Source organism: Festucalex cinctus, chromosome 2 (genome assembly GCF_051991245.1).
Source record: "Festucalex cinctus isolate MCC-2025b chromosome 2, RoL_Fcin_1.0, whole genome shotgun sequence".
Classification (NCBI taxonomy): domain Eukaryota; kingdom Metazoa; phylum Chordata; class Actinopteri; order Syngnathiformes; family Syngnathidae; genus Festucalex; species Festucalex cinctus.
In genome coordinates, this window is record NC_135412.1 from 26,030,265 (window position 1) to 26,052,165 (window position 21,901).

General features: G+C 42.1%; 1 protein-coding gene across 4 annotated transcripts in view; it reads right to left on the reverse strand.

Annotated features, from left to right (window-relative positions):
• The window catches only part of LOC144014298 (nck-associated protein 5-like), a 96,849-nt gene that overhangs the window by 23,672 nt on the left and 51,276 nt on the right, over window positions 1–21,901 (reverse strand). For all 4 annotated transcript variants that reach the window (XM_077514028.1, XM_077514026.1, XM_077514029.1 and 1 more), the window contains 3 exons: window positions 18,088–18,221; window positions 5,596–5,689; window positions 1,974–2,135 (listed from right to left, as the gene is read on the reverse strand). In XM_077514028.1, the coding sequence (XP_077370154.1) occupies window positions 1,974–2,135; window positions 5,596–5,689; window positions 18,088–18,221 (390 nt within the window). The remainder of the gene's footprint in view (window positions 1–1,973; window positions 2,136–5,595; window positions 5,690–18,087; window positions 18,222–21,901) is intronic.

A 21,901-nucleotide genomic window follows, 5' to 3' on the forward strand; every position in this document is an offset into this window, starting at 1 on the left:
ACGATTGATCTCTGGGGGTTTCCCATTTGTCAGAGGCCGGCAGCATATTAGGAGCTGTCAGGCAGCCTGGCGCCGCTCACCCTCTGCCCTTTCCGAGGAACTCGCCATTCCTCCGACAAACACCAGAGACGTAATTAGAGCGCCCAACATTCTGGGGAAAGAAGGTAAATGAAATCCCCAAAGATGGATGCAAATGTAATGAGGAACAAGGAACGCTTCAACACCCGCTTCCTTCTTCGAGTCAGTCTTTGAGGCAAGCTGCTACTTGGAGATAACTGCAGGCTCGCTAACTGCCGCCATCATTCTTTCAAGCGTATCGCTTACTCCAAATAAATTATTTCACTTCAATAATTCATTGCTCAGGATGGTGATTAGGAGTGTGACGATATATCTATCACGATAAATTGTGATGTTTTGTCTACCAATTGATTATCGATACGCCTACGCAAGTATGGCAATATTTGTAGTTAATACACAGCCACTATAATGGCTCCATTGTTCATGACTTATTGAGCAATTACTTGGCGGGCCACTAGGGGGAGTGCCTCATAAGAGTGGCGGGGAAATGGACGCAAGTCTTCAGGTGAAGAAGACTCATCAGCGCTCTGACTTGTGGAAGACTCAGTTTGGCAAACATTTCGATGAAACGTATATCTTCAAATTTCAACTTTTTGAAACACACAATTTCTGAGGAATATTAATATTGATTTAATTGGATTTAATATTTAAGTAATTTATTTATTTATTTACCTTTGCAATGTTACATACACAAAAATGGTCACAGTTTATAAAATGAAACAATTGACTATGTGACAGACAATGGTGTTAAAAAAAGACGCAAATTTGTTGACAGAAAGTTGTCTCTGTTAAGAAGACATTTGTATTTGTTTTTTTAAAAAAAAATACACTAAAGTACTCAGTGTGAAGAAGACACCAGTTTTTAATATTGTGTTTCAGTGGTGGCACGCCCCTCCGACATTGTTCGGGCACGATGAGCGAAACAGCATGCGCTGTAATGGCAAAGTTGTCAGATCTTCCTTTGGATTTCTCGCTTAGGTATTTTTAGGACACCAATATTTCTCTTCCACGCAAGCAAAGGGGGCTTTCAATTTATATGATGACCTCATAGTTTCCATGTTTTGTTGGCATTTATAGTAAATAGGAAGTCAAGTAACATGGACAGTTAGCTACCCGGAGCTATTGTTAGCCTTTGGCTAAAAACAACAAGGGAGAACATTTCCTTAGCGCAGACGTAGTATTTTCTGCTCATTTTGGAGGGATTCGACTGGTCATATGTGCAGTTTTATCCAGCGCAGACATTTTTCGTAGTTGTTTGAGGGTTTAGGGAAGGGAATAAAGCGGACAGTTAATGGCTATCACTCTTACACAAGCCATGACTAGAGCGTTTAACCATTTTTCTTGATTTTTTCTTGGCTTTGGACAACAACGCAATGCACTACCGGGAGCTGGATTGCTTTTGTTTGACATGATGTCTTGATTGGTTTACTAGGTCATGCGGGCGTGCTTTACGGTCAGGTCAATTCAAAATGAATTTGGAATCTCATCTGGACGAGATCCAACTGTTGTCACACTTTAAATCATCTGAGTGAAGTGTAGTTTGTCTATTTTTCGTTTTGTATTTGAAAGTGTTGAGAGAAGAGCAGCAGCTCCAACAACAATCAGCGGCAAGGCGAGTGATGTATCGCATCTGCCGCTCCAGCGAGTGGCGCATCCATCACATGTTGCCGTGCAGCCGGATTAAATGGCACCTAGCTTGCTTGATCAAAGCATTTCAAATGGAATGCTGAGGTCATGTTCGCCATCACATTTTCAAGGATGACTTGGGGAGCAAGAGGAAATGATCTTCCGCTGAATCATTATATCTGGCGCTGTGCGTGAAACTCTAAGATGTCGCTCTTTGGTTTGTTGACAATCAAGCATGGAAGAAAGAAAGTGTCGGTTGGTGAAGTTACCTCGAGGCTCTTTAGGCGTTCTAACAGGAGCTTGGTTCTGTCATCGTTATCGTCTGTTTGGCCGGCGTCGGCGTGCGACTCGGGCTCCATGTGAGTCGCCGGCAGGGGGTCGTTCTCTTCTGGGCAATCATGCTGCTTTTGCACTTCCTCTGACAAGTTCTCCTGAGGCACAAACAAAAGAGGTGCAGGTTAGGGGAGGTAGAGTGGAGACGGGGAGTTGGCAAGAAGAAGCCACAGCAGATGGGCTGAGAACAAAAAAACAAGAAGGATGACGATCGAGCTTTCGGAAAAGGAAGTGGAGACAAGGCAGAAATGACAGAAGGAAGTGAAATGCAAGATGAAAGGCGAGAGAACGAGGCGAGCGGATCAAATGGGCAGATGGGCCGACGGGGAGGCGGCTTCGACTAAACATCCCATAATCCCTAATCATGTTTGGCTTGTTTTCCAAATTGTAGCAGCGACCTTCATGGTGCTCCCGTTTGGCCCTTCTGCCGTTCTCTGCCAGTTATCTTTGGACGAGATGGAGGTCTTCCCAGCATCCCATAATTGAACTACTGCTAATTATGAGCCTCTAATTAAGCATTTTCTGGCTGGCGCGGAATCGCACAAAGAAAATCACATGGGCCGGGTCCAAAAGAGTCACACACAAGGATTCTTCATTCCAAATTGGTGCGAGCGAGCAGTTTTCCCAGGATTCGTTGGCCCGTAGCGTTTAAGACAGAACTCACAAGACGGGACACTCTCATGTCTGTTTGTTAATTTTTATAGTCGCTGCAGATTCTTGCAATTGGATCATTTGTGTTACAGTCTGGTGGGACATGAAATATTGATTCCAATTCATCAAATTTGAATTGCATTCTGGAGAAGATGCGGAGATGATGATTTCACCCAGCTGATACCCGTAGCTGCCTTTTTAATTAGAAGAATAGAAAATTTCCATTCATTTGATGCAATTTTAAGCAAAAATGCTATATTGGGATTGTATAGGTCATTCTTTAAAATTACTAGTAATTGTTTTTGTAGGAAAAGTTTTTGCATCAAAAGTACTAGTGGCATTATTTGGTAACCTTGCTCTGGCAAAATGAATTCTTGTGGTATTTGTGAGTTCACAAACTCCGAAGACTACATCTTGTACCGAGCACGCTGATTTCCACCGATCCGAACCGCTGGTGATTCGGACCAATCACAGAGCGACATATGGGATATGCAACTGTGACGAACCCAGAAGCCAGCGCCGACGCCGCAGCTAACAAACAAATCTAACACAGGACGAATGGACGCTGTAATTAATTCTGTTCTCGCAGAATGACTCACCGTTTCCTTGTTGAATGTTGAACAGCGAGGGATGTTTCGTGCATTTCTAGCTAGTAAGATGTTCGTGCTTTTCCCCCCTTCGACAAGAACGAAAACAAAATTTTCATCCGTGGCCGTGATGGTTTAAAACAAACGTGTAGAATGTCGCATCGTCCAATCAACTTGAATTATTGTACAGAATGTCCCGCCTTTCCCCAAAAAAATTACCATGAAGAGGTACCAGATGGATATTGCGGAGAACTCATTTGAGTGAAGTGCAATATCAATCTGGCTATTGCCAGATTAATTATCTGGTACTAGGTAACAGAATCGGGTTAATGGTCTGAAAAACATGGCATCAAACATCCCTAATGAGCACAATTGCCTTCAACTTTATTTAGCTTCTTCTAAATATTTCAAGTTTGCAATCAGATGTGAAAATGTGTTTTATTACAGTGCCTTTTGCTCGTTTGCAGAGGCCGCCCATCAGGCGTCGTTAAAAGACCCCATAATAGCGTCCGCAGAGAGATGGGCGGGAGCATCGTCCCTTGCGTTGCCCTTTCAAGTTATTGAGTTTGTCTGCTGAATGCACAGAAAGCGGCTGCGTGGGACAGGCTGGCGCTCCGTTATTCAGCAAGTGGGAATCGCCCGTCGTGTTTGCTCGTGTCCACAGGCGGCCGATCGCAAGAGCAAATGAAACCTTAGGACAACCTCACTAAGTCAAGACATGAAATCCTCTCCGATTCCACTTCTCATCCTCATTTTATCGGTCATACTTGTGCCTCAATGTCAACAAAATCATCTCCATCTCTTTTGTATGTTACAATACAGCATTTGCACCGAAGGCCAACTACCAAACTATCAGTCAACGTGGCTGTTAATCCTCACTGGAGCATATTAGCAATGACATTTAGCCACATGCCCTCTTTTTATTTGTCCTCATCAGTCAATGGCACAACAGTCAAGTCATCGGGATGATCGGATGACCTTTTCTTATAATCCCTTCATCATGTGTGAGCATTTCAATCTTGGAATCATTCAACGAGTTGCTGCGATAAATATGTTGTATGTCTGGATGCAAAAGTATTCTTTAAAAAAAGAAATAGTCTGCAAGATTCTGGTTTTGTCAGACCAAATAATGGCTCCCAAATAAGGGAGGTGTGAGGTGAAAGGTGAATGTTCACTTATTCCTTCCATTTCCCTGTTCCATCCCTGCAGTTATTTCTGCTACATAACAAGGTCAGCCATAATTGCTGTCCTTTTCTTTTCCCTTGCTAAACTGCAAAATACAAGTAAGGCGCCCATTCTCATCAGATTTTCCCATCAATTTAGATCATGGATGTCCAAACTACGGGCCAGGGGCCATTTGCGGCCCGTCGGCCATTTTTCAGTGGCACGCGGCATATGCTAAAAATGGCATTTGACTCAGTTCAAATAAAATAAACAAAACAAAAATGTTTGGAGATGGTCAAAGTCAGAAGGGAGGGTATCGAAAAATTGGTGCCATTAAAGGCTATTTTAGTTAACTAAAACTAATGAAAAAACTAAAATTCAAAAAACAATATTGTTACCGAAATAAAATAAAAATGAAAACACTTTTTAAAAAAACGAAAACTAACTGAAACTACATTTTATGTTTACAAAACTAACTAAAACTAACTATAATTAATGCAAACATGTCCTTCATTTTAGTCATTGGTAATTAATTTAATGCATGAGCCTTTGGGGATAATTTTAAATGTGATTTTTAGTAGGTTTATTTTGATATAAACCGGAATAATGACGTTTGAAAGGATGTCACACAGAAGTGACGTCATCTAGCAGCAGCCAATATAAAAGCACCTTCAGATGATGTTGCTCCCATGGTGTTTTTTTAAATATTGCGCACAAGTAATACACATTAAAAACACAAAAAACAAAAACCTAATACTAATACTGAAACTAAAACTAAACTAAAACTAAACATTTTTTAAAGAACGAAACTAATAAAAACAGAACCACTAATACAAAACTAATACAAACTACCTAAAATGAAAAATTCCAAAACTATAATAGCCCAACTGCCATATTACAAATAAATTGGTTTATATACTGTAGTGTTTTTCTAAATATGCAAAAGCACAAATAAATTATTTGTACAATTTTTAGGACTAAACACAATTTCTCTTCATACCATTATGTGGCCCTTGTGTCCTTCTGATTTTCTGTATGTGGCCCTCAAATGAAAAAGTTTGGACACCCCTGATTGAGATGATACATCCTTTTACTTGTGACAAAGATTTCTGACGCATGATGATAATCAACTCAAGCGTATGAATACATCATTTACTTTGTAGGCCTTCATGATGTCCGCTGCCGAATCCGCCGTCGTCTGCTCCACGAGCCCGCGATTGTGCAGCAGCGAGCGCACCGTCTCTTCCATCCTGCACACAGAACACACACCATTTGACGACATCAGGGTGTGAACTTGAGCAATCCCATCCCATCGTTAGTGCCTTGGATTAAGACAGACCGGCGTGTTTTGTGCTTGCAAACGAGCAGTTTGCACGCGTGAATGAAAGTGCAATCGCAGCAGCGAGCGAGCGACCGAGTGACTTTGACCTTGAGGGCTGGCTCTCCTCAAAACAATCAGCCGGCAAACGTGCGGGCTGCATGCAGAGCAGGCATCCAACAAGAGTCGCAATTTGCATCGCATCTCCCTTCAGCCTCAGCCTCAACTTTGACCCTTCATGCATTCAGCTTCTGTAAAGCATATAAGTGGTCCTAAGTCAGCGTTTCTAAAACTTGATTGCGCAAAGGCACGTTTTACGTTATTTCTTAAAAAAATATTATTAAAAATAGTACATAGACTACATTGAAATGTTGTCTCAACTTTAGTGAAACAATACGGATGTCCTGAATAAGGAATCATTGTACACATTATTCTGTTCGTTATTATTACCATATCTGACTTATTGTGTGGAAATCTTTTCAAATAGCAAAAACGAGCCATCAGAATTATTAATCGATCAAAATGTAGAGAACCAACACATTCACTATTTATTAAAAATGAAATTTTATGACTGAATTGAATTTGAAATAGCAAAAATCATGTATAAAGTACACAACAATCTACTCTGCCACAGTACTCAGAAGCTGTTTGAAATTAGATACAGTCCTATGACGTAAGGGTTACATAAAAAAAAAAAATCCAAAAAATCAAAATAAGAACAAAAATTAAGCAAAGGTGTGTTTCTGTAAGAGGTGTTCATTTGTGGAATAATTTTGGTACTGAGCTGAAAAGATGCGAGTCACTTGCTGAGTTTCAAAAAATGTGTAAAAGCAAAGTTCAAGAGCATTATTTAAATCAGACATGAGCTAGGAAAATCGTAGAAATGTAATTTCTTTTTTCGATGTACGAGTATGAGTGTAATGAAAATTGTATATGTGAGTATGAGGACGTATTATCGTGTATGACTATAAATTTTGTATTACCAATGAAATAAGTCAAAAGATACAAAGAATAAAGGGCAGGACGAGATAAGTTTTCAATTTCTTCCTACTCCCTTTCAACACGTAAATTGTCATTAATGATTGGATGTTTCTTCCTTATTTTAAATTTTCTTTTCTGCTACTTGTCTGTGTTAATATGTTTATACGTTCAATAAACAAACAAATAATACTATTATTGTGTTGTATGAATAGCAAATGTGGAAATATGTTCATTGTTCCTTGCGACTGGTGGATGCAGCATTGAACCGTTGTACGTCGGTTTCATTTCAAAAAGTTACAAAGGATCATTTGACAAAGCACACCTGAGACGGTTGCCAAGAAGAAGAATTTGGACACAAAAGGATGCGCGTTTTGTTCCATCCAAACTGTTGCTAGTCAGCTGATCCGCCCTGCTACTTGTGATGAGGTTTTGCTCGCCATCTGTCCAGGCTGTGCCGCAAAGCCGCTCGTAATCGGGCGCTGAGTGAACGTGTGAATTGTCGGCCAGACACACACACTGACTACTCCGGTGAGCACTTTCGACCGGCCTAAGTGAGGATGACAATGACGATGATGATAATGTGACATTGGTGGCTTGCTGGGCATTGTCGCCGGAGACGCGGAGACGCTTGGCGTGACCGCGTGATAAATCCAAAGCACACTTTTGGGGGGAAACAAATTCACTTTTGGAAATGGGAAATCCCTCGCTTGTGATTCAGACACTGTTTGTAATCTGCAACAGATGGCATCATTTCAAATTCAAATTGATCAACGTGCATATGGACATGGCTATCAATTAGTCAGTAAGATGCTAAATTGTCGCCATGAACCATGTGATGCATTGTTAAAAAAATAAAAAATGAGCTTGGGCAGATGAGAGCATTGCCGGCAACACGGATGCTAGCTCCATGCACGTTCCCTATAGGCAGGACCATGACGCTAACGTCACTAGGGGAGATGACAAAAATAAAAAATAAAAATAAAAAATAAAAATATGTAGTAGGAGGAAGTAGGCAAAAACTGATAAGAATTTGAAATAAAAAAAAAAAATTCCAGATATTGCAACAAGAGATTTGTCAGCGTTGGTTGCTGCGTCTTCTCAATTCGTCTAACCAGATCGCTGATTCTGATGACCAGAAAAAAAAAAATATCTGCAGCATGACAAGGAAACACTTGAAGAGTGCGAAGACGGAAAAAGCACAAGCAAAAGCAAGTTATGACTCGCTTGACCCATCACAGGCAACGTGCTGAATTTCAAAAATGCCAACAAGTCGAGGGAATGCAATTAGGGGCAATCAATTTACAGCCTGAGCCCTGTCAATTTTCATCTCTCTCTCTCTCTCTCTCTCTCTCTCTCTCTCATATCTCTCTCTCCCTCTCTCTCCCCCTCTCTTTCTCTTTATCCCCTCCCTCTCTCTCTCTCTCTCTCACTCTCTCTCACATGTCTCTCTCTCTCTCTCCCTCTCTCAGACCCTCTCTCTCTCTCTCTCTCATATCTCTCTCTCTCTCTCCCTCTCTTTCTCTCTCCCCCTCTCTTTCTCTTTATCCCCTCCCTCTCTCTCTCTCTCTCTCTCTCTCTCTCTCTCTCTCTCTCTCACGTCTCTCTCTCCCTCTCTCAGACCCTCTCTCGAACCTCCCTCCCTCCCCCCCCCCTCTCGCTCTCTCTCTCTCTCTCTCTCACTCTCTCTCACATGTCTCTCTCTCTCTCCCTCTCTCAGACCCTCTCTCTCTCTCTCTCTCTCTCCCTCTCTTTCTCTCTCCCCCTCTCTTTCTCTTTATCCCCTCCCTCTCTCTCTCTCTCTCTCTCTCTCTCACATGTCTCTCTCTCCCTCTCTCAGACCCCTCTCTCGAACCTCCCTCCCTCCCTCCCCCCCTCTCTCTCTCTCTCTCTCTCTCTCTCTCTCTCTCTCTCTCTCTCAGCCTCCCCTCTCTTTCTCTTTCTCTCTCCCCCCATCTCTCCCATCTATCTCCCTCGCTCTCTCTCCCTCTCCTCTCCAACTCCCCCCCATCTCACAAACACACACTGTAAGTGCGCGTTGGCGCACACAAGGGGCAAGTAAGTTGCTTGAAAATTTGGCAGAGCGCACTGCCCCTCGCCGGGCATTTTCTATGACACGTCCCAGGCACACCTGACAATTTGGTGGCAGAAAGTAGACAAGTCTTTAGACCTAGTGAAAGCAAGTCTAATTTGTGGTGCAGGCGATGCAATGTGATTTTGGTGGATTTGATCCACGTGCAGGCAGATAGATTCTGCGCACCACTGATGTGTGTGGTAGATGTCATCGTATTTTATTCATAAATGACATTAGCGTGCATAAAAAGCTAGCAATCATTGTACAAATCAATTTGATTTTTCTTTTGGTATTATCTTTGATATACTGTACAGTTTACGCTTACATCTTCTGCAATTAGAGATCTTGTTGCAGTTCCTTATAAAAGTACTTGATGCATGCTGAACGATCTCCTGTATGGACTCCAGTGAGCGAGTCAGTTATGCGTCGCGAGGAGTCCCTCTGATTGGCCAGAAATGAAGTCCGCTGTTTTGACTCCCACAACGGCGCAATGCCCATTTCTGCCTACATACAGTTCATCTCCAAAAAGATCAAAAGCACAATTAGATGAAAGAATCTTTCTGGATTTGTACATTGGCAATTCTCATTTGCAAGAGTCCACATTTATGGGGTAGTTTGTAGTATCATATGCCGCCATGTTTGTACACTTAAAGGAAATTCACAACACATATTTTGTGTTGAGGTGGAATCATTTTGGTTGCGTGCAGAACAAGCAAATATTGTATAAAGTTAGTCAAACTTTAAACAAAACTTAAAAAAATAGCTAATGTAAGAATGTAATCATGAACATTATAGTTTCTTTTATAGACACTAACCTATTAAAAAATGCTCAAATTCATAGTAAGATAAAAACTGGTGATGGATGTGATTTTTGTAATTGTGCAATAACTTTACTTCCGATTAAAACAACAACAACATTTATCCTTGTAATCACACACTTTTCAAGTTTATGCAGAAATGTACTTTTTGGCAAATAGGGTCGGGAACATTTACGCACAAATATTTTTCTATATGTCCACTTTTTTATTTAAAAAAAAAAATGGACAAACTGTCACAATTGGACTGCAAGATAAAAAAAAAATACTTAAAAGTACAAACAACTGTGTGTATACGACTGAGCAAAATACACTATTAAATAAAACAATGATGTCCTTTACCCATTTTTTTTAAAATAGATTTGTATTTATTTATTGTTTTTGTATATAATTACCCTGCCTTGAAGCTTGTACAGAATGAGAGGTGCAAACACCTTGGAAAATTATTTTTAACTAAAACCTGAGATTTTTTTTTAATTTTTTATTTTTATTCTGTAAACTATTACTGTATGTGTTTGTAAATAATATTTTGTGAATCCTACTGTGCATCCCTTCATACACTGCCATGTATTATTTATTTTGGGAAGATATTTACTTTTTAATGGCATGGAATCAAAGCATAAGCACGTCCCACACATACGTGGGAGAAAACGATGTCAACTCACTGGCGTGTGGTCCCAAACGCGGCACAGACGCGGCTGGCCGAGCTCCACATGTGGTGACCATGCCGCACTCCACAAGGTGGCTCCATTTTGAGGCTGAAACAGGCATCAAGTCAACCTGAATGCTAAAGCCACATGTGGCGAGGTCAGTCCATGTTTGTGAGCCAGAAAGCCTGAAAGCGATCCTCGACTAGTTCAATCCGCGCTGTGTCATTATCCCACAGTGGCCCCGCCCACCCGTCCACGAGACTTTCCCATATGGGCCATGTTTAATAAGTCCTCTCCTGCTGGGATGCAAAGCGACTGGTTAGTCTTGGAACATATAGGGAACGAGGAGAAGCCTGCTGGGATGTGGCTTATGCCCTCTCATCAATGCGCCCGTCTGTCCGTCCGTCCATGTGTGCGTTATGGCAAATAAGAGGCTTTGGTGTCACTAAAGTCAACACTTTGTGTGCACACTGACGTGCCAGGATTGTCTCTCAACATGACCTCATAGCGTGTCTGTCTTTTACGTTTCACCAAATGCTTCACTTTTGATGTAAACACTGACCTGTACTGGTGACCTCGCTCTGCAAGATGATTTTTTTTTTTGTGAGTTCACAAGAATACATCTGGTACCGTTGGTTTCCACCGAGTGGTTCGGACCAGTCACAGAGCGACATGATGTTTGGGGCGTGATATGCAGCTGTGTGACCAAACCAGGAAGCCAGTGCCGGTGTCGGTACCAGATGTGATCGAGCTGCCAGATTGTATCGGGGTCGCCTACCGATGATGTCACGCTACAGGATTGGCTGGAAATTGTCCGATTACAACTGTTCAATAAAGTAATATGACAAAAAACTTGACGGTTGACGCCAAAACACTGGAAAGAAAGTATTAAAGATGTCACTTAAATAACAAAATGTATTGGACTAAAATTGTAAAAAGCTAAATAAACCTAAGAATATAAAAGCAGGATACTTTAAGATTGATGAAATAATGAAACTGATTGAAACGCCTTCGTGCTTGCCGTTGATGTCAGTACAGCAGCGCTAATGAAATGCACCATTCAGATGTGTTCACTGGTTTGGTTTCTTTTTTCGCTGTTCACAAATCACAATACATCACAAAAACAGTCTTAATGATAATAGGAACACATTAACTCATTCACTGCCATTGACGGCTAAAGACGTCAAAGTTCCATTGTTATTGGACTGGCAGTAAATGAGTTAATCTAAACTGACTATTTGTCATATCTCAGGCAATTCATTTGTGTATTCATCACTTAGTCAGTCTATTTTATATTTATTCGATATATCTTGCTTTTATAGTCTTAGGTTTATTTACGTTTTTACAATTTCAGTCCCTACATTTTTGTTATTTAAATGACATCTTTAATATTTTCTTTCCAATGTTTGACGTCAACTGGATCATTTCCAGCCAATCCTGTAGCGTTACGTGATTGTTAGGCGACCCAGAGACCATCTGGCAGCCCGATCACATTTGGTACCGACACCGGCCGAACAAACAAACCCAACATGGACGAATGGACGTTGCAATGAATTCTGTTCTTGCAGAATTACTCAAAGTTTCCTTGTTGAATTGTTGAACAGCGAGAGGCGCTTCGTGCATTTCTAGCTGGTAAGGTTTTCGTGCCCAACCTTCGACGACAACGAAGACGATATTTTCATCCGTGGCCGTGATTGGTCAAAACAAACGAGCAGAATGCCGCATGGTCCAATCAGCTGGAAGCATTGTACAGAATGTCCTGTCTTTCCCCAGCAAATCACCGTGGAGCGGTCCCACATTGATATTGTGGAGAAACTCCCTTGAGTCAGTCACAATATCAATCTGGATATTTCCAGGTATAAGTACTGGCAATGGCTCTCCCTTTTGCAACGTTCAGATAGAGCGGGAGTGTCATGATTAGGCATTTGGGCTGCCAGCAGATTTTTGGGGGAAACGTGTGGATATACATTTGGAAGAACAAGACCAATATTTAGGAATACGATTTGTCACTGAAAAACGGGGGCCCAAGATTGTTTGAGAAGAGAGACGAGATCAGAGCTTTCCTTTTTTGTCCAACTCAACAAGGTCACACTCTCACTTTATCGCCGCTGTCAGACACTCAAGTTGAGCGCAGCCGCTAATCAGATTGGACAAAAAGAACAATTGCAAAAAGGCCAAAGCTGCTGAAGCGATAGGAAGAACAATCACCTGGTTGTGCGTTAGAATTGAGGCCATCGGGGTGGCTTTGCGCGCAACAATCGCCTTACGTGCACGTATTGCGCGCTTTGGCTCAAGAATATTCCATTCTTCTTTGCGCTCCTCATGTGAAGCAAACAGACGATTAGCCTGACGCTAAGCTACTCTGATCCTCTCACAAAACATGCAAGCGGACCGACCCTTTTCTTAGATACGACCTCAATGTTGGGCCGCTTTTTATCCACTTTCAAAAAGCATGCATGGATATTACAAAAGCAGCGGGTCTCAACATTTGAGTTCTTTTCAACAAATGATGATGACTTTGAATGAAGCGTATGATGCATGGTAAGCGTCAGGAGACAGAGCGGGAACCACATGAAGAACCTTTCCTGGCATCTTGCAAGAATTGAAACATGTTCACCTCTGGCCAAAGGAATCAGACAACGCTGAGGAAGACGTTGGTGGTTGACAAAAGCATGGCCGCAAGACGTGAACCAAATGGATTGCAGGCATGTGTGAGACACTGAGGAAGGAAGGAAGGAAGGAAGGCCTCCCAGTGTGAAAACCTGAGTCATGACAACAGGATGGACCCTGGCGCCGCTCGCATGTGCATGCAAGCATGCAGTCAATCGACACAAAGAGCAAATAACAGCAAGTGCAGACACAACATTGCTCACAACGTGTTTGTCTAGTAGTTGGACATGTGCTCATGACACCCTCGAGAAGTGAAAAAGCAAGAAAATATGGCGTGTACCAGCTTCCATGTCTGGGAAGAATTTCAACAAGATTCTGGAGTGCGTCTGTGGGATTTTATGAATGGATCCTGAGGTACGTTCATTTGTGAGGTCAGGGGTCAATGACGTTGCCTCAGAATTTGAGCTCATTGTTTGATCAATTTAAAGTCTCATAGGTTTTCTCCAGAACAAAATCATCCAAGCATCATTTATGGACTTGACTTTGTGCAGTTGGCCAGTAATGACGGCCCCACAAATTGGTGACAACCGATTTGTCCAATACGTTTTGTTGAAATGAAGAAACAAGCTCCCAGGAGAACTAAGAGCTCTAATTGATCATTCGATTGATTTGTAGACTTCATTTTGCACATACAGAGTAAGTCAATTAATGATTTAACAGTCAAAAGTGACGCAGCGGTTGTGTTTATTTCAACCGAAGCGGCTGCCAGACAAGCAAATCTATACTGCAATCATGAGGTCACATTGAATGACAACAAACGGTTTGGCAGCAGGCGGCGATCTACGAGGAAAACAGGCGAAACATTTTGATGTGAGGATATGCCCTACATCATCAACGGATTGTCATCTGACCTCTTCCAGCATGCTTAGAAACATCTCAACAGCGCCGGAAGTCAGCGGGGGGGATCTGTGTGTTGGTTTGTTTACCATCAGCTGACACAAGGAAGCAATAGGTCCAACTTAACACGCAGATTTGAGAGAGATGTTTAAAAACATGGTTAGCGCCAAAGCTAATCATTTAGCAACAGGCTTAAATGACTACAAATGAAATTAAATGTCTGTTGACGTGTGGAAGGAGAAAAGTAGGCCCAATAAATCCTGAAATGTTGAGCCAGTTCCAAAACGGAGTAGACACCGATTAGCTATTTAACAAGCCTCATGGTCATTTGGAAGTAACTTCAAAAGACCTGAGCCAACCTCTTTGTAATGACCCCAGATGTGCGCTTCGGAACAGGGACTCAATTCATAGCGCAACACAGTGGGGGGCCTTCTCCAGTCGGGCAAATTAGGCTGAGTACTCGAATGATTGGAAAAAAAGAGTGCATTGATCAGCGAACCGAGAGATCGACATCACTCCGCTTGCCCTTTGACTGTGCTGCTTCAGCTCTGCGGAGCTAACAAGACAAAAACAGGAAGTCATACAACTCTGATGCTTTTTACTCTGCGGCAACATCTTAACCTGAGCATGAGTCCCCGAACAACAAGTCCAGACTGGAAAAGCCATTCGTGTCAAACAACACACAGATGGCGCAATTTGATACGCTTTTCGCACTTCGCACCTGCTTTTCAGACCGTTTGAAAAGATGCAAAATGCAATTTGTCTTCGGTTGGATCAATCACACTGTGCACACTTTTGCATATCATCCTTCTAGAAAGTGCAAAATGAACAGTGCAGTCATTTTTTCTGTTTGACAGACAGAGTTGAGGGTGCGCCCATGAAGTAGACCAGTTACCAAATCGGGAGCCCAATTCTGTTTATAATATTCTGCACACGTGGACCAATATCAAACCAAGACGACACTGACAATGAAGAATAGTTCAAAACATAAGACAAGGCAGCCAAACTGTTGGAGCCGTTACCTGATGGCCGCCCTCCTTCATCCTTGGCAAAGTTTACGCGAACGGGCACCAAGCGAGCAGCCCCCTCGCTTCACCCTGCGCGCCGCTCATCCTGTTTGTCGGGTCTCAAAAGGCCTGACGGTGTCCAGATGGACTTCTTAGCTGATGATGTCACTTCTCAAGGCACATTCATCGTTTGTCTGTCGTAAATGTGCCAGCGCATACCGACTGAAGGGACGTTCGGGGTGGGCTGAGCAGGCTGCGGGGCCGTGGGCTGCAGACCGCCACTAATCCCTTGTACTTTAATGACGGCGGGCCACACCAAGTGGCGTTCAAGCTCCGGACGGGGGTGGGGGGTTGACCCAAGTCAGGAGGGGGTGAGCATGTGACCCACGCCAGGCTTACAACCCAGTCGGGGGGGAGGGGGCCTGCATTCTGCCATATGTGTGCGCACCTTCGTCTGGGGCTAAGTGGACACTTGAGGAATGTAGACATGTTTTCATCTCTGCCATAAAAAAAAAAAAAAAAAAAAAAAAGGACATGTTTGTACGCACAAGTAGTTCAGTTGTGGATCAAACTATTGACAAAAGGGAGAGATAGGCAAGCTAACAAAAATGGAGGCTCAAACAAACCTACCTACCTACCATCCATCCAACTGTCTATCCATCCATCCATCCAACCATCCATCCAACCATCCGTTCCATCCGCCCTTTCATTCAGGCCTTCCATCTACCCATCCATCCATCCATCCAACCGTCCATCCATCCATCCAACTGTCCATCCATCCGCCCGTCCATCCATCCATCCTTCCATCCACCATTACATTCCTCCGTCTATCTATCCGTCCATCTGTCCATTCATCCAACCGTCCATCCATCATTGATCCATTCCTCCGTCTATCCATCCGTCCATTCATCCAACCGTCCATACATCCATCCATACGTCCGACAATCCATCCGTCCAACCATCCACCCAACCGTCCATCCATCCATCCATCCATACGTCCGACAATCCATCCGTCCAACCATCCACCCATCCATCGAGCCATTCATCCATCCATTTGTCCGTCTATCCATCCGTCCATGTCCATTCATCCAACCATCCATCCATCCATCCAGTTTCTATACCACTTATCCCGAGTGAGTTGCACCATTTTCATTCCGTGAATAGGCAGGTTTTTATTTACAACAAGAGAATTGTTTTGGCTTCTTAGCGTGCGGTCGGATGCGGCCGCGAGCTGAACTCCTCCTCATCCCCACTCCAGGTGTTGTGCGTCCAGAAACGACAGCGATCCAACATAGTGACAATGAACGCTCACACAATGAAGCTGAGCGGGGTACTGAACATCCTTCTCTTGATAAGCACCTTTTTATGGAGGGAGGCGATAATAGAATCTTTGACCAGATAGTCTCAGCAGTCTGGCATCCAACGAGGGCCGTCCATCCACATGACCGTGACCGAGTCATGCTGACAAATTCATTTGGAACCCATGCAGGATCCAATCAGGGATATGCTTGGTATGTTTCTCTCTTATTAGATGAACCGTTCTCACAATGCACTATCTGTGTGAGTTTCACTCACAGGGGAAGCTGCATGTGACACCACACTCTCAAATGATTAGCACATGACTTGTGCACGTCGGTTGGCAGAAGGGGAGACAGTGGTCTGCATGAAACATTTCAACACAATAAAAGCCAAAAGTTAGGCTGGAAAGACACGTGGACAAAAAATATTGGTACTGGTATTCGTAATGAAGAATGAATGAATGAATGAATGAATGAATGAATGAATGAATGAATAAATAAATAAATAAAACTCACCATCAACATCAAAATAAAAATGTAATGGAAATTAACCCATGAATATTAGACAATGCTTTTGAATTGTGGTTCAACAGAATAATTAAAAAAAAAACAAAAAAAAACAGACTGGACAAAAAAATTATGGCACCCCCTAGAAAATATAATAAAAAATAAGTAATATATAAATAGAGTATAAATAATTTGACCAAACGGTTATGTTTAAATCAGGTGTGTCTTCTAATTAGCATTAGAGGTGTCTTTAAATTTATAAGCAGTCAGTCGGCCTATTTAGAGGATGATAAGAAGTCTCTGTGCTGTTTGGTGACATAGTGTGTACCAAGCCTAACTTTGGACCTGAGGAAGGTAGGAAGAAGATTAGAAAGAAAATGCAAGACAAGCGCATGAAATGTGCAGACTGTCGGACCATCTCCTGCGACTCCAGTTGCACATATTCAGAAATGAAACATCCACGGGAGTACAGGCAACCTCCTTGGACATGACCGCGGGAGGAATATTGAAAAAATAGATAATACAAATGGTAACAAACGAGCCCAGCACAGAACAACCTCCAAGGAAATCATATTGCACCGTCCGTCCCGTCGTCGTTTGAGTCCAAATGCACTTCATGGGCGACAACCAAGGAGAAAAATTGCCAAACTGGATGCTGACAATCTGCTTGTGAGAGAAAATTGCCTATGGACAGACAAACCTGAACTTTTCGGCAAGGCGCGTTTAGTTTAGTTTAGTTTAGTTTATTCATTTTTTCCTTTCGGACACATTACAGCTTACATCAATCACATCATTTATTCCCTTATTGAGGATGCTCAGTTATTATTCTGGAATTTCTTTGCTACATCTGGCACAGGATGTCTTCAAGCTGAGTATTGTACATTGACATCTCGACACTAAAACTGGTATTCCAGGGAAAATGTCAGAAAGCTTGATCTCACTTGCAGGTCAACTGGATCATGAGCCAAAACACTTCAGCTGCAAACACCAAAAATCACCAAAAGCAAAAACATGGACGATTTTAAAGTGGACTTGTATGAGCCTTGATGGAAGGAGATGAAACATGCCATCTTGGAAAAGTGGAGCAGTTTGCTCATGAAAACGGGTCAAAGTCAAATCACGTGAGCCGTAAAATGTCATACAGACAAATGACGCAAGCGATTGAGAGCACTGTTGTATCATTGGCACATTTCAAATATGCATGAAAATGTCTCTTGGAATATTCAATCCGTCTCCTGCCAAAGAGTCTGCGGCTGCACGCTGGGATGGCCAAAGTGCAAAGCGCTTTTCTAATGAGCAGATAAGCAGCTCATTTGAAGCAAGCTCATGTGAATAAAGACTCCCGAATGTCTATCTGCAAACGAGAAGCTCCACACTGAGAGGCGGGAAAGCCAGGCTTGCAATTTTCTCCTGCTTCTCATAGCTCCAGCGTGATGGAAGATGACAAACAAGGGGGCAAGTGAACGTTTTATGTTGTAAATTTTTTTCATTCACCTGGCGAATTGCTGCTGCAGGGAGACGATCTGCGCCCGGCCCAGCTCCGATTCCTCCGTCACTTCTCGGAGACGCTTCTCGCTCTCCAGACGCAGGCGGCGCTCTTCCTCCAGCTCGTGGATCAGCTTCTCTCGCTGTGCATGGAGGCACACAAACAGCCACATGTTACTTGAAAGCATCTTAACAACAGCTGATTAAAATAATGACATTTTTTGGATTGTATTATTTTTAATAAGGGTCACATTTTTGACACCGTTTGGGTATTCTAGAAGTATTTATTTATGTTTACTGATGTGCCTGTCACTTATGCCACCAAAAGTGTAGTGAATGAAGTGCTGCCTTGGAAAAGAAAAATGCTTTTATTATCGTTACAGGCGCTTGTTATCATCCCCCCCAACCCCCCAAGTCTGGGCTTCACTTCTACATGCAGTCATTGAAACCCCCTAACTCCACTGTATGGTTGTCATGGTAACAAAAGGCGCACTTTCCATTGATTCTGCAGTGTTTTCGGCAAGTTGATTTGTTGCTAATTCATTCAACTGTGCTGTATGTATGTAATTCTCTATGCTGGGGGGGAATCATGTCACACGTGTTAATAAGACACCTGGGAAAGACTTAACTGTGAAAAAAAGTTTTTTTCAAGTCAATTTGTCTACTTCAATCAATGAAGATGAATGAAGCCATCACAAAAGAAGAAGTTATGCTAGCACAAGCTAGCCTATGACATCGACTGTGCTTCACAAAAAAGATGCTAGCCTTGGGATCAACCTTTTGCTTTGCCAAAATGGAGTATTTCCATCAATTTGATCAAGGACAAAGTTGGTCTCATTCGACCATCAAACCTTTTCCCTCTATTTTTGAAGGCTCGTTGCTGTACAGTCCTTGATGGCAAACACCAGCTCCGACTTACTGTAGCTGTTGTTTTTGCTCGGAAGTAATTTTCCCTTTCTGCAAATATTGTGATACCTTCACTCCTGCCCTCTGGATGCAACTTGTTCATGATTTCACTTAGCAGTGTTTCAGGGTCTTTCCTTGAAGCATTTGCAATCGTTCTTTCATCAACTGCTGCCGTTTTCATTGATCCACTTATTCAACACCTGCTACACCTTCAGGGCTTTCAAAACGCTTGTTTGTGAAATGGCTTTTATTCATCTTTCCATGTGTACAGCAAAAAGAAAAGTCATTGGAGGCGAGCGTACACGTATTCTTGGAAAGAACCAAAAAATAACAGGTTGAGATCAAAAACATTCGACACAAACAAATCCACTCATGAAACAAACAAATTATAATATGAAAGTAAATAATGATGACATTTCATGCAAAGTTGTTGCATTGCTTCTATCAAATAAGTTCACCAAAAAAAAAAAGAAAAAAAAAAAAAAAAAAAAAAAAGTCCAACTTCATGAGAGCTTCAATCTTTGACTGACTGAGCCTTTTGTGCTCGACAAGAGCTGGAAACGCATCCCGTCGTCGTCATTTGGCTTGCTATTTGACGGAGTGGCCCCAAGTGCTAAAAACGACTTGTTAACACATCAAGTCAACTTTCTTTCACTTTTTTTTTTTTTTAATCAATCTTTTTCTCTCTCAAGACGAGTTTGAAATGAAATCTTTGTTCATGCTTTAATTGGATTCTTCTGCGGGGATGGCCTCAGCTGCCCAATGTGCGCTCTCCTCAAAATGTACTTCAAAGTCACAGACGCTGCTCTGGTGACCAGCTTCAAATCATGATCAGTCAATTCGTTCCTGCTCGGTGCAGGCCGGGGAACGAACACGTTCAACAACAGCACCGCATGGCTCTCTTGCTAACATCCTTCCAGTCATGGTCATCAAAAAAGAAAAAATGACTTAAGATCACTCGCGTCAACATTTTGAATGATTTATTGAAGTCAAATATGGACTAATTATATTCATGCATTACATGAATCATAAATGCACCACTTACATCCTGTTGTATTATCGACCCTTTGAACATCTTGTAAAGGCTTTAGCACTTACTTGTGCTGAACGCTTAAAACAATGCATCTGTATTGTCCATTTTTTTCTGATGTCAATTTAAAAGAAACAAAAAAAAAACAAACAAACACCTGGAAGATGGTTTAAGGTGGATTCATATTTTTCATTTTCATCTGTTGACTTCATTTACTTGAATTTGTGTGGCAAAGCAAAACCAGCAAATGTCATATCACAGAAATGATTGAAAATGCAAACATTTACTCTTCAACACTAGCTACACAATCAGATGCCAACCAGAGCACCAGGAGAACATCGTTGGTACCTTTGCAATCAAAAAAAAAGAAAAAAGAAAAGAAAAGAAAAGAAAAGAACTATAACATGTCAACCTATAATGGTCATAGAAATAATTTGACTTTGAATCTGAAAATTAGTGAAAATCAAGTATTGCTTTATTTTTGTGGTCGAACAGAATTACAATTATGAATAGGTTATATATGTTTTGTTATTTGTTTTGTTTTGTTTTTTCCTTTCCCTGACAAGAACTGGTCAGCTCAGAGCAGTTTGCACAAAAGCATGAGGGGGACATCTAGTGGTGGAAAAATGGAGACGCATGTAAATGGAGTGAGGAATAACACACCTACACGCACACACCCCGCACCCACACTTTTAATACTGTGGTTGTGGTGTGAAGTATTACATGATATCTTACTGAGATATGTTTGTAATATTTTGGTTCTTTTAGCAATATAGGTGGGTCAAATATTTGAAATGTCATTCAATTTTTCAAATGAAATCAATTTGGGTAACCATACAAGCGCAATAAACATCCAAAAACTATGACATAAAACATTCCACTCACAAAAGCACATTTTGTTCACGTGAAGGTATTAAAAGGCGCGAATACTAAAAGCCATTAAAAGCGGTGCAAGGTCTTGCCGTGGTTGTAAATTGGCAGTTACTACATACGGTATGTGGAGCAGCTCGAGACACCGCTGGCTGGCATCGAGGCTCCTTCTGTCAAAGGTAATCGCTGCTATAAATCGAGCTACAAAAAAAAAAAGCATAAAGTGCAACAGCAGCAACCTGGAAACAAAAAGTCCACACCTGGACCCATAATAAAACTTTCTACTTGCTGGAAATGGAATTTGAATGACAAAGCTGCTAGTAAGACCCAAAAGACAAAAGCCTTTTTCTTCATGCAGTAATTAATATGCATGCGCAGAATTGCGGCGCCTTCCTCGAGCGTTTGTTATTGTTGCTTGCCCACGCACGTGGCCCAAAGTGCACAAAAGCAGCAGCAAGCACGGGGCTGCCCACCGACTGAATCAAAGATAACAAGGCAAGATTGACGATCTTATTCCAGTAAAAGCCTTTGATGGCTTGACTTCAAGATATCATTTCAGTTGTTGAAGCGGGCAGGAGGCCGTAAAATCCAACATTAGCATATCTTCTTTACGTGCAGGACAGAAATCCACAGAAGTACATCAGGCGGACTTTGAAATGTTTAATGCCTACGTCGCTCCATGCCTTTTATTTCTTAAAGTGTTGTTTAACGGGTCGCAGTAACCATCAAACGACAGCCACAAAAATGAGTGTCACCTTGGATGAGACGTGTAATACCGGATTTTGCCTGGAGAGCCCGCCATTTTGCAAACATCAAATCTGTCTGCCAAACATCAAAGTGACTGAGGGGGGGGGAAAAAAAAAAAAAAAAAAAAAGAAGTCATTTGCAAAATGGCCTGCGGATGGCTCCCCCCCCCCCTCCCCCTCTTTTTTTTTTATCTACTGAGCAATATTTTCAATAAGCCCGATTGGGTCTTTGAAGATGAAATTTGACCTCCATCACAGACGAGGCAGCTTT